A 13,006-nucleotide genomic window follows, 5' to 3' on the forward strand; every position below is an offset into this window, starting at 1 on the left:
TAGATGAGCCTTTTCTCTGCTGGCCCTGGGGGTTGGGTGCAGTTCAGAGAAGGAGAATTCTTGGGGGTTCCTGTGAGTCCATGGTCCCCTTCTTGGGCCACTGTCCTTGAACGCCAGGCATAGACTGCTAGAAGCCCCTCAAGGCCTCACAGGCTGCATGGTGCTAAGACAGACCAGCGCCTTGGTGTCTGTCTTGTGGGTCCAGATGAGCCACTTACTCCCTGCACAGATGGGGGACACGAGGCCAGGGCAAGCCCAAGGGCACTGGCGCACCTCTGGGGTGGTTCTCTTCAGATGAGCCTATATAGCTGGGCAGTGGCTTAGGGTATACAGGCTGGCCACTGGGCATTGCTGGTCTTGAAGACATGACGGAGCAGGGCTACTGATCTAGGTATAGGAGAGCCTTCCTGGCTCTTTTTGGGGTTAGGCGTGTGTGGGGAGGTTTCTGCCAGCTTTTCCCACTTGGGAATGAATCAAGCCTTGCTGCCCATTGCCAGTCGGGCAGAGGAGCAGGCAGGTGGACTGTCTGGGTAATCTAGGGAGGACTGTGTCCAAAGGGGAGCACTGTCTGTTTTCTGTTGCTAGCGACACCCATAGACGGGATGAGGTATAAGAAAACAAGTTTATTTCTGCTCCTTCAGGGACCTGGGGCTGCAGAGGGCATCCTGGGGAAAGGCAGGGAGAGTGTGTGTGGGCCTTCATTAGTCACTTCCCTTGTTTCCTTGTTGTTTTCTTGTGTCACTGAGGACTGAATCCAGGGGTGCTCTGCCTTGAGCTACACCCTCAACCCTTTCTATTTGCTTTTTAAAATATTTTTTAGTTGTAGATGGACACAGTACCTTTATGTGGTGCTGAGGATGAAACCCAGGGCCTCACACATGCCAGGTGAACGCTCTACCACTGAGCCACAGCCACAGCCCTTTTTTTTTTTTTTTTTAATTTTGAGACAGGGTCTTGCCAAGTTGCCCAGCCTGGCCTCACACTAGCCATCCTCCTGCTTCAGCCTCCTGAGGACTGGGATGACAGGTGTGGGACACTGTGCCCAGCTCTCCTTTTCAGTCACCAGGACCTCATCATGGGGCTCCAGCACGACCACCTTAACTAATCCTGATTACTTCCCAAAGGTCCACCTCTAAGCACAGTTGTAGGGTTTCCAAGTCAGTATCTCCTGACGGAGATCAGATTTCAACATGGGAGCCCGTGGGGGACACTCCATCCACTTCCAAATCATGGGGTGGGGTGGGGTGGGGTGGGTACAGGTGCCAGGGCACTGTGGAGGCAGGGTGGGGAGAGGGGGTGGGAAGGCTAGGAAGGAAAGGATAGGGCCGTGGGTAGAGGGGCCAATAGAGTGGACACCTGGCCAGGTCACTGGCAGTGAGAAGGGCCTTCTTGAGTTTATGGTGAAGTCAGCCTTGGTCAGTGCACTGGGTTCCGCCAGTGCCCCTGGAGTGTGGCTGTGCAGACAGTGTCCTGCTGGGGGTGCCTCGGGGTGACGGGGGCAGGGTGGGAAAAGGCAGTACACGAGGGAGTGTGGGGCGTCACACGGTCACTGGAGAAGGCCAAGGGCCCCAGGGTCTGGCAGAACCCTGGGGAACAAAGTTACTAGGAGGGAGGACAGGATAGCATTGCCAGCAGGACTGTGACCAAAGAGAATGTTACTAGTGAGTCAGGGAGCTTGACCCTGGGGACACCCGTGGGGATGCGGTAGACAGGAGGATTTAGGGGGCTGCCCACATTCAAGCAGTGGGTCTCCTGGTGAAGTGCCCTTTCAGAGGGAAGCCTGAAGACCCAGATGGCATTTGCAGATGGCAGCATGACGTCCCCAGGCAATGGGACTACAGAGGGGTTGGTAGGTGGGAGGGGAGGCCTCCCAGGACGGGGGTGGGTTGGGATGGGGCTGGCAGATGACCGAGTGGGAGTTTGATTCTAGGGTCCCCTTCACCATGGGGGTGAATGCTCTGGGACATGAGCTCCTTGAACAGTCACTCCCCTCTAGTGAGTCTCCTCACTCCAGTGTGGGGCTCTGGACTCCAAAGGGTTTGGTTGGTCAGCCTCTGGCAAAAGCAGGAGGCCAGCATTGGACTCAATTGGACACTGGCTTGCTCCTTTCCTGCAGGCCTGGCCAGTCGCACCTGCCCCTCAAGGCCCCAGCCCCAGGGTCCTCCCTGTGTCAGAAAAGGCAGAAAGGCAAGAGGGGGCCTGTGGCCCTGAAGGACTATTCATGTGGGACCTCAGGGCCTGGACAGCCAGCCTCCTGCCCTGGCATTCCTGTCATGTGGATAGAGGGTGACATGGGCAGGACGGACTTTGGTGGTGTTCCTAGAGCCTGGGGTACTCTGGACTGTCTGATCCTGTGTGTGGCATAGAACTGAGTTAGCCAGAGTGACCTAGAGACAGAGAGGTCCATCCTGGCCACTCCTCAGAAGGAGGTAAGGGATGATGCTGGTTCCTGGGAGCTCAGGACTTCTAGGCTGGGCATGGACGAGACCAGCTTCCTTACACAATGAGGGGCCAAGAGCTATCCAGGAAGGCTCCTCTGGGAATGGGAGTGGGGCTCAGGCACAGGCAAGCAGGTGGCCAGGAAGGGTCCCCAGTTAATTCTGAATTTGTTCCTCTAGAACTTCTGCCTCAGTATGTCCTATGTGGGAGGATCCAGGCTGGTGGACAAAATAAGGGGGGGGGGCTTCTCAGAAGAGGGGGAGGAGAGAGGAGACAGGAAAGTAAGGGAGGGATTGGGGGCACCCAATTCAGCTAGACAAAGGACCCTGCTTTCCTCTTGTTTACTGTAGCCTGGAGTCCCAGTGGGCCCTGCTGGGTCAGGTGGAGATGTCCTGGGGAAGGTGGGGGTCCATGGAGGTCAGACTGAGCTGCAAGGAGCTCAGGGGCCAAGGGAAAGGGGCCCTTAGTATCACCAGGTGTCCTGGGAGAGCCACAGGGCTGCAAAAGGAGCTGACCTGCTGGAAGGGGGTTCTGGGCAGGCCAGAAAGGCCTCCCTGGCTGGCGCCTCTGTCCAGCCCTAGTCCCGCCCGGCCGCACCCCTGACTCACTTCCTTTGCAAGGAACGGAAACCTCCCCAGAGCTTCCTCTGCTCCAGACGCTTCCTGGGGACCCGCAGGTGTCGCTGCCCACTCCAGGCCTCAGCTGGCCCAGGAGGCCCCTGAACCACCCATCTCTCTCTAGGGAGGACAACGTTTCCTGCTTCCTGCTCCAGCCAGAGCTGGGGGAACACTGAGCTGCAGGTAGGGGGTGGGCTGTGGGGTGCAGGGACCCAAGCCAGCCTCCCAGGGTCAGGGCTTCATCCTTTTTTCCCAAGTCGTCTTTCTGTCCATCTTGAGCCCCACCTCTGCTGGCCTCTGGGGGTCTCTGCTGCTGCCCTGTTAGTCCTCACTGGCAGCGGCGTGGGTGGGGGTGCGGTGGGGGGAGGGGCGGGCGGATATATTGGGAAGACCTCAGTTTCGGGTGTAGGGGACTGGGAGGCCTGGGAAAAATCAGGGGACAGTGTTGGGGCCCCTTCTCCAAAGCATGTTTGCCAGAATCCCCCCGCTCCCGTCCCTGAGTAATGTGGCGTCTCTGAACTCCTGGGCGTGCTGGAGCCTCTGCTTCTTGGGGCCCTGCCTTGGGACGCAGCGGCCCCTGGCGCCAGATGGTCCGGGAGCTGCTGACGGGGGCGGGGTCCGGCTTGACCCTTCTTAATTCCTAATCGCCCGAGTGGCCCTCCAGGAAGCTGGGGTGGCCACCAGATAAGTTGCATGCCCTACCCCCAGCCACTTCCTCAAGGCCCTCAAGGCCCGGGGCGGTTTCTGGGAGGACCAGAGAGATTTGCATTGGGGCCCCACCGAGCAGTTTCCGGGTCAGTGGGGCGAGGTGGGACCAGGTTCTGGCGTGGGGCAACCCAGGTGGTACCCCGCGAGGCCCCACGGGTAAGGTCACTTGGGGCCAGGGTTCCTGTCGGCCCGCGGGGGAGGGCCATGGAGAGTCCGAAGACCCTCCCTATTTTCCTGTTGCAGGGAACGTGACCTGCATGCCGAGTGCAGATTCTGCGCCATGGACTGCGGCCAGCCCAGCTTGGAGTCCGCAGCCGCGGACCCCAGAGCCTCAGGCCCTTGCGTGATTGCTCCGGTGCGCGCTGTGCTCCGCCTACGCCGCCGCGTGTGGCTACTGCGCAAGCGGCGTCTCCTGCAGCTGGGCTCTGGGTCCGACACTGGGACCGGGGCACTCAGGCCTGGCTGCGGCTCTGGGGCCCTGCGCGGGGAGCTGGACCAGCCGAAATTCTTCACCTTCGACGGCCCAGCGGAGCTGTCCTCCAGGACGCTGCGCAAGAGGCGCCGGCGCAGCCGCGTGGTGCTCTACCCTGAGGCTTCGTGCAAATACCGACCTCGCGCAGAGCGCCGGAGCCGCGCACAACGATGCCTGCTACTGCTCGCAGCCATCGTGGGTTTCCAGGTGCTCAATGCCATTGAGAACCTGGACGATAACGCTCAGCGCTACGACCTCGATGGGCTGGAGAAGGTGCTACAGCGAGCTGTGTTTGGCCAGCCGGCCGCCGTGGGCCGCATTGTGGCGCTGTTGCGGGACTATCTGGCCACGCATGTGCATAGCCGCCCGCTCCTCCTGGCACTGCATGGGCCCAGTGGCGTAGGCAAGAGTCACGTAGGCCGCCTCCTGGCACACCACTTCCGCGCGGTGCTCGAGGACAGCGCGCTCGTGCTGCAGTATCACTCACGGCACCACTGCCCACAGCCGCGCGCTGCGCAGGATTGCCGGAAGGATCTGGCGCGGCGTGTGGCTGAAGTGGTGGCACAGGCCGAGGCGGAAGAGAAGACCCCTCTCTTGGTAGTGGACGAGGTGGAGCTCCTACCGCCAGCGCTGCTGGATGAGCTAGACGGCTTCATGCAGCCGCAGCGTTCGCACCACTTTCACAATGCCATCTACGTGCTCCTTAGTGGCACAGGTGGCGCGGAGATCACCCGATTTGTATTGCAGAACGCCTCCCGCGCGCAGCCCCTGCGTCCTGACAGAGTCCGTGGTGCTCAAGCCGCTGCAGAGGAGTCCGAGGAGGAACTGCATGCCAGTCTTCGGGAGCTCCTGGCCCGCGAGCACCCACTGTGGCAGGCTGCGGCCATCGTGCCCTTCCTGCTGCTGGACAAGCAGGACGTGGTCAACTGCTTCCGGGATGAGATGGCCGGGGAGGGATTTTTTCCTGAGCAGGCTCGGGCAGAGCTCCTGGCCTCACAGCTCAGCTACTACCGTGTTGCTGGCCGCGAGTTTGCTATCACTGGCTGCAAGCAGGTGGTAGCCAAGGTGAACCTCTTGTAGCACAGGCGCACACACTGTGTTGGTGCAGCAGGAGGAGTGTGGGTGTGTGTGACCTGTGGTCACGAAGCTGCTTCACCCTGGAAGCTGGGGAGGCTGGCGGAGGTGTCTCAGCTCCGTGTTCCCAACTTCCAGTTCCACCCCAGAGCCCTGAGTTTGTCCCTGGGGTCATCAGGAGAGTAGCCACCTTCCTCCACACCTGCTGTGCCCAGCACATCCCAGGCCTGTATGATGGGGTTTTGTTAGCCGCCCTAGGAGGTGGGCAGTCTGCTCTCAGGGTACAAATGACCTCAGAGGGCAAGCAGCCCCTAGGGCCACACAGCTAATCCCTAAGGTCACAGAGTTGGGATGTGAACCCAGCTCAGTGGGTGCTTGCTGCAGCTTCCACAACCCCCAAATACACCCAGTGGCCCCCTGCACACCTCTTGGGCTTAGGGGCCCAAGGGCCATGAAAGCATTGGAGCAGTTGGGTGTCTCCACACCAATGAGTGATCCCAGATGCGCTGGATGATTCAGGCTGAAAGTGGTAGTAGGTGGGCCTAATTGGGGGGCCCTGAACTCTTTGGCTTCTACTGTCCTGGCCACTGAGCCCTGGCCACTGATCCACTCCAGGGCCCTGAACTGGGAAAGAGGCTATACAGAGATGCCTTGGATGCAGCTAGATGTGCAGAACCATGGCCCTGGATTCTTTTCCCAGGTGGAGTGGAGGGGGTCCCTTACATCCTGGCCCCTTCCTGGCCTGCAGGCTCTGGAGATGACACCCCGTGGACTCCACAGCCAGCACTTACAGCAGTGAGTGAAGGAAGTCCTGCTGTTTACACCCGCCTCCCCTCCAGGAGCCATATTTCCAGGAACAACAGGCTTGCGGGCTTGGCTATCTAGGGAGCAGTGGAGGGAAGGCGCCTCAGCAGATCCTGCCCCCTGCTGGCTGAGTCTCCCGTGCGGACCCTCCCTGCGCCTTGCTGTGGAGGTGGCTTGTCCTTGGTAGTAGAGGCGTCTGGACACCACGGTTGTGCACCTGTCTTCCCCTCCTGTCCACCAGACCGCTCAAGACCGGAATGCTCCGCCTCCCGGACTCCTCCCTCGGTGGGCGTTCGCAACGCCCGACTCAGTTCTGGAGCGGCCTCAGTGCTGCCGCCTGGTGTCCGCGCCCAGCTCCGCCCTGGAGTCTGCGCGCCGCACTCGCCACCAACCTTGTCCCAGAGCGCGCCGCGTAGCAGGGAAACTGGAGCAAGGACTAGCGGGTGGCAGGAGGGGACGGTCCAGCAAAGTGGCAGGGCCGCCCTCGTGAAGCACGGCCATGCACGCGCGCACCCTGGTCTTAACTCAGTTCGACCACGTCTCCAGGGACACCTTCTCCGAACCGTGACCACGGAGTCTAAGGTGTCCTTAGAAGGGTTCGCTGCTTAAGTGGTCACCCGAGCATGCTGGGTTACTGTCCCCCTTCCAACTCGCCCTGGCGGCGGTCTGCGGGCTTGGGCACTTGGATCTGGGTAGATTCGAGCCTCTCATAACACTGAGCGAGCGCGCAGGTTCAGGGCTTGGCCGGGGGATCTGGGTTGCACTGGGTGGTAGAACGTCTGCTCCTGATGCTTGTGGGGTGGGGTGGCCCGCTGTGGGAGCCCAGGACTGGCTCCATCTATCCTAGCCCAACTTGCGGGAGACAGCCTGCAGCAGGACGTCCAACTGGGCAGTCCAGTGACCTGCATTGATGCTTCAGGGGTGTGTGAGAGCTGCTGAGCTGGAGGCCATGTCCAGCCTGGGCAGGAGTGCTGTTGGGGTCCTCACCACTCCCCAGGAGGGCCCCCAGGACCAACACCACCACCCACCACCCCTGCCCACACACAGAGCACTCAGCCACAGGTGTGGCTTGCCAAACATGGTCTGTTCCCAATCAGCAGCACCTGACCATCCAAGCAATCTTATTTTATTTATTTATAAAACATTACATGGAGGCTAATTTCTGTGCTTAAGAGGAATGTGCAGAAAATGTCGGGGGCTGGTTATGTCACGCCTGTTAATAAATCGTGTGGCTCAAATCTAACAACCTACTTTTTTTTGGTCAATTTCTCTCTCAGCCTGTATTTATTGGGCCATACTAATTAGATTTTTTACTTTCTAATATTTGAGAAATGTCAGAAGAGGGACTTGGTACAGGCTGGCAGGCTGATGGAGGGCGGGCGGGTGGAGTCCAGCTCAACACCAAGGCTTTCCAGGAGACCCACGAACAGCTGGAAGGTCCCCTGGACAGGTGCTGAGGGCAGGCTCCCAGGCTCTGCCTATTGGAAGCTACCTACTTTTCAGACTGTCCCAAATGGGACAGGCAATTTCCTCTGCATGTGTGTGGTCCATGTACACTGCCCTGAGGCACCCTTGGACCCCAGGTGTCACCATGTAGTGGCTCTTTGGTCTCTAACAGTGGATTTTTCTTAAAATGCGTCTTGTCTGCCAGGGAGGGAGTGCACACCTGGAATTCCAGTGGCTTAGGAGGCTGAGACAGGAGGATCTCCAGTTCAAAGCCAGCCTCAGCAACTGCGAGGTGCTAAACAACTCAGTGAGACCTTGTCTCTAAATAAAATAGAAAATAGGGCTCAGTGGTCGAGTGCCCCTAAGTTCAATCCCTGGTACAAAAAACAAAACAAAACAAACAAACAACAACAAAAACATTTTGTCTGATGGTGACAGCTGTTCCAGCCTTCTTTGCAATTGGTGTTTGGGATATATTTTCCTTGCTTGTAAACAGGAAGCAGATGGATTTTCAACAGATCCAATTTGAGAGTGCTGGTCTTTGAGCTGCTGAGTTTGGCCCATGACATTTACTGTGGTTGTGGATACTGGTGAACTTTGCAATTTTATTTTGTGCCTCTTGATTGTCCTACTTTTTTTATGCTGCTTTTTTTTTTTTTTTTTTGGTGGTGCTGGGGATTGAACTCAGGGCCTTGTGCATGCAAGGCAAGCACCCTGCCAACTGAGCTATATCCCCAGCCCTTGCTTTTTCTTATTTCCCTCCCTCTCTCTCCCTTCTTTCTTCTGCCCCCACATTTCCAGTGTTCCCCTTTTCTCTCTAATGGGTTTAGAAGTTCCCATATGTATCCGAGTTAGCCCTGCCCCTCGAATGGGCATTCCAAGGCCGAGCAACAGGGCACGGTGGCGCACGCCTGTAATCCCAGCAGCTCAGGTGGCTGAGACAGGAGGATTGAGAGTTCACAGTCAGCCTCAGCAAAAACAAGGCGCTTACAACTCGGTGAGATTCTGTCTCTACAGCTAGTCATTTATTTATTTATTTATTTATGCTGGGGATTGAACCCAGGGCCTTGTGCATGCAAGGCAAAAACTCTACCAATTGAGCTATGTCCCCAGCGAGACCCTGTCTCTAACTAGAATACAAAATAGGGCTGGGAATGCGGCTCAGCTCAGTGAGCTCAGTGAGTGAATGCCCCTGAGTTCAATCCCTGGTACCAACAACAACAATAATAATACAAGACTGAGCAGCATCCACCCGTGCTCAGGTTAAGTGCTGTTTGCAAGCATTTCAGTGCTGTCCTCCCTTGTAAGCCCACATACCAGACCCCCAGACTCGGTTGACTCGTTTGTTCTTGGGTCTGGGATTGAACCCAGGGGCGCTCTATCACTGAGCTACATCCCCAGCCCTTTTTATTTTTATTTTGAGACAGGGTCTCATTAAGTTGTCCAGGCTTGCCTTGAACCTGCGACCCTCCTGCCTCACCCTCCCAAGTTGCTGGGGTCACAGGTGTGGCCACCACGCAGGCTATTTTATTCTTGTGACTTGATTTTTGTCCGATTCTTTGAAAAACTTTACAGGATGTGATTGAAATTTACTGACTCTACTGATCAATTTGGGGAGGTTGATAAGATGACAACATTACACGTTAAGACTTTATTTACCATCTTTTTAAAAATATTTTTTAAGATATTGATGGATCTTTATTTTATTCATTCACCCTGGCCAGCAGAAATATAGTTTTATTTAATTTATTGCTAAGAATGGAACCTGTGCCTCACACATGGTAGGCAAGTGCTCCACCACTGAGCCACAAACCCAGCCCCCCACCCCTTTTTTTTTACCCTCTTTTAGCCAAGTTTTGTAATTTTGTACAGAAAGTTCTTGTTCATTTTGGGTAGATTTATTCCTAGAATTGTTATAACCTTGGATTGGTGTTATAAAAGGTACTTGTCAAGTACAACATGTGATTGTAATTCAGAGTTTTCTCACGGAGCACCTGGCTCGCTTCCCCAGCAGGTCTGTCAGGGCCACAGCGCCCGCGGGGCTCCCCCTGTGGGCCCAGGCCAGCCTGCCTTCCAGAGGAACTGCCCCCGGTTGTCCTCATGCTTTGATGACTGAAGTTCACAACCCTAACTGCTCTGGTTTGTTTTTCAGGTTTTACTTTGTTGCTTGCTTATTAAAGAACATTCAATAAGCAGCTTTATTGAGTTACCCTTTGCACACAGCATACCATTCACTCACTCTAAGTGGACAATTGGGTGATTCTTTGGTGGACTACAGAGTCGTGCAACATGACCACAATTCAGCCTTAGACTGTCTGTATCACCTAGAGGATCTGGACTCCGTGTGTCCCTGTTCCCACCCTGCCTGAGATAAGCATGCACCCTTTCTGCCACTACAGGTTTGCTTTTTTAAAAAGCATTTCATTCACAATGGTTTATTATACATTTTATTAAGAACCGTGAGAGAGGCGTCTGGAGGCTCCCAACCCAAGGAAGCCCTGTGTTGAGGGGCAGACTTGCTCAGGGCCAGTTTGCAGGCTTCACCTGGGCTTCATCTGCCCCCCGCCCCCCACCCCCCACGGGCACAAACACTTTGTGCTTGGAGCTTTTTGCATTGGACTTCTGGACGCTACTGTTCCTGAGGTTCACTGGCCACGCTGGAGGTGTCAGTCGCTCCTCCTGTGGATGGTAAACAGTATGGCTTCAGACAGATCAGGCACATTTTGCCCATGGGTTCACCCTGGAATTGCGGTGTGGACAGTCTGCATGTTTTAGCCATTATAAATAATGCAGTCAGGAACATTGGCCAAGCACGTCTTTGTCTGGACATATGTTTTCATTTCTCTTGAATAATGCCAAGGAATGGAATTGATAGGTCACAGGAAGAAGATCTATTTGATTATATGTGTGTGTGTGTGTGGAGCTGGGGACTGAACTCAGGACCCTGTGCATGCAAGGCAAGTGCTCTACCACTGAGCCATATCCTTGCCCTTAACTTTTATTGATGTGTGGTCTTACCGAGTTGCCCAGGCTGGCCTGGAACCTGTGACCCTTTTGTCTGGGCCTCCTGAGTTGCTGGGATGAAGGAGTGGTCTTCACATCCAGGTTTCAATCTGTTTTAATGCACCTGTGTCAGTCTCCCAGGGCTTCACAGGTTTCCACCAAGATTGCCTCCCAGAGATGCTGTGGAGCTCTGGGCAGGGGCCTGCAGGGCAGGCTGTGGGGGACAGCGGCACTTACTGCCTCCCTCAGTATCTCAGCTGAAGACTCCATGGGGGCCAGGGCTGGGGCTCCATGGGGCATTTTCTTAGCATGCATGAGGCCCTGGGTCCGATCCTCAGCACCACATAAAAATAAATCAATAAAATAAATGCACGGTGTCCATCTACAACTAAAAAAAAAAAAGGCTCCACAGGTTTCTCTGGAGCTTGTGGGTGACCTTGCACAGCTTTTCTGCATGCAGAACGGTGCTGTACAGAACACGCGGCACACCAGACCCCCCCTTCCCTGACGGTTCCTGAGGTAGACACTCATTATTGAAAGTGTCCTTCATGGTCAGCAGTCTCCACCCTCTGGAGATGTTTTGCAGGGTCTGAAACAATCTGAAGTTGCTCAGAACCTCACCTGACGAGTGTGCCCTGGTCCTCCGGTGACTGCAGAGTCCCCACGGGGTCTGTGCACCGTGCCACTCATTCACTGCGTCCTGAGGTCCACTGCATGCTTCCAACCCTGAGCTGACACCCAAATCCCGGGCCGTGGCAGGATGGGGCCAAGGACCTGGGAACTCTTCTCTGGATTTCTTGATATCTGCATTATAAAACTGTACATAGATAGAAAGCTAGTTTTAGAATATTGACAGGGTTGTACGATTCTTACTACATCTGATTTTAGAATGTTTTTGTCACTTCAAAAAGACACCCTGGTGCAGGGGCTGTGGCTCAGTGGTAGAGCACTGGCCTGGCATGTGTGAGGCACTGGGTTTGGTCCTCAGCTCTGCAGAAAAATTAACAAATGAAATAAACATATTGTGTTCATCTACAACTAATAAAATAAAATAAAATAAGGGAAGAAACCCTGTGTAGTGGGACTCACTGCCATCCCACTGCCCAGCTCCAGCCCAGGCAGCTTATACATCTGGAATCCCACAGCACTTGTCCTTTGGTCTAGTGATGGCCTCCCAGATGGTGTGTCCTTTTTGGCTCCTGTGATGAAGCTGCTGTGGACTCTCCATACTCTCTTCTGTGCACAGGTCCTAAGTTTCCCTTGGGCACATACAGGGGCTTGTGGCTGCTGAGTCACATGCAATGTCTATTTTAACATTTTAAGGAACTACCAAGCTGTCTCCTTCTTCTTCTTCTTCTTTTTTGGGTGGGGGGGGGCAGTGCTGGGGATGGAACCCAGGGCCTCACACATGCCAGGTGAATGTTCTAGCGCTGAGTCACATCCCCAACCTTTTATAAATTCTTATTTTAAGACAGGGTCTTGCTAAGTTGTCCAGGCTGACCTCAAACTTGAGATCCTCCTGTTCTCAGCCTCCCGAGTCTCCGGGGCCACACGGCGTTTGCTGTGAATTCTCTTCGGTGGCTCTCTCGTGGCTTTGCACAGGTCTGGGGCTGTCACTGTGGCTGAGTCGGCCTGTTGCTAGATGCCACTGGGCTGCCTGCATATGGGATGCTCAGGTGACTCCAGGCGTGAGCCTTTCCACTCTGCCCTCCACCAGTTCCAGAGAGGGTTCTCTTGCCCCAGGGTCTGCACCCTGGCACTCTCCCACCTGCTTCGGTTCTGATGAAATGCCTGAGCTGTGTGTGGACACGCTCACGGCATGTTAGGTGCGAGTCTGGCTTCCTGGAACACGTCGGGGAGACTCGGCCCTGAGGGGACGCTGGACGGTGGTTTCCATTTCCCTTCCTGCACGCGTTTCTCTCTGGGGACCTCTCACAGCTCCTTTGTGCGTTCTGTTGGTGGAACGTGGTTCATTCTCATTATTTTTACTATGGTGAGTGACCCTGGGCCCTAAGTGTTTTTGCAGCCTCTCTTTGGCACAAGAATTTGGGTTGAAATGGTTCCCCCAAATTATTAGGTTACATCTAACCCTCAGCGCCTCAGAAGGCAGCTTTATTTGGAGAATTGTGACAGGAGACAAAGCTGAACTGTGCGTGTCAGGATGGCCTAAGATGAGGGCGCAGCGAGGCTGTGTCCTCACAGGAAGAGCAGGCGTGGGCCAGACAGACGGACAGCAGGACAGGGTGGAGACGGGGCGCAGATGGGCCGCAGGCCGCCCATGTCCTCCTGCTCCAGGCTGCGGCACACTGAGGTCCTGCTGTCTCACCACCTGTGGGTGGCACTCTGTGGACAGCCGGTGACCCACACAGGAACATGCACTGGACAGGAATTCTGGTCCAGCTCAGCCCAGTGGCCAGTTTTCCCAAGTGGCTGCTCCCACCCA

General features: G+C 55.6%; 1 protein-coding gene across 1 annotated transcript; it reads left to right on the forward strand.

Annotated features, from left to right (window-relative positions):
- Positions 1-3,081: 3,081 nt before the first annotated feature.
- Positions 3,082-7,360, forward strand: Tor4a (torsin family 4 member A). Its single transcript, XM_027941219.2, has 2 exons — positions 3,082-3,239; positions 4,008-7,360. Exon 2 carries the CDS (start codon positions 4,045-4,047, stop codon positions 5,314-5,316), a length of 1,272 nt encoding a protein of 423 aa, XP_027797020.1. The 5' UTR covers positions 3,082-3,239; positions 4,008-4,044; the 3' UTR covers positions 5,317-7,360.
- The last annotated feature ends 5,646 nt before the right edge of the window (positions 7,361-13,006 follow it).

This window comes from Marmota flaviventris, chromosome 13, assembly GCF_047511675.1.
Source record: "Marmota flaviventris isolate mMarFla1 chromosome 13, mMarFla1.hap1, whole genome shotgun sequence".
Taxonomy (NCBI): domain Eukaryota; kingdom Metazoa; phylum Chordata; class Mammalia; order Rodentia; family Sciuridae; genus Marmota; species Marmota flaviventris.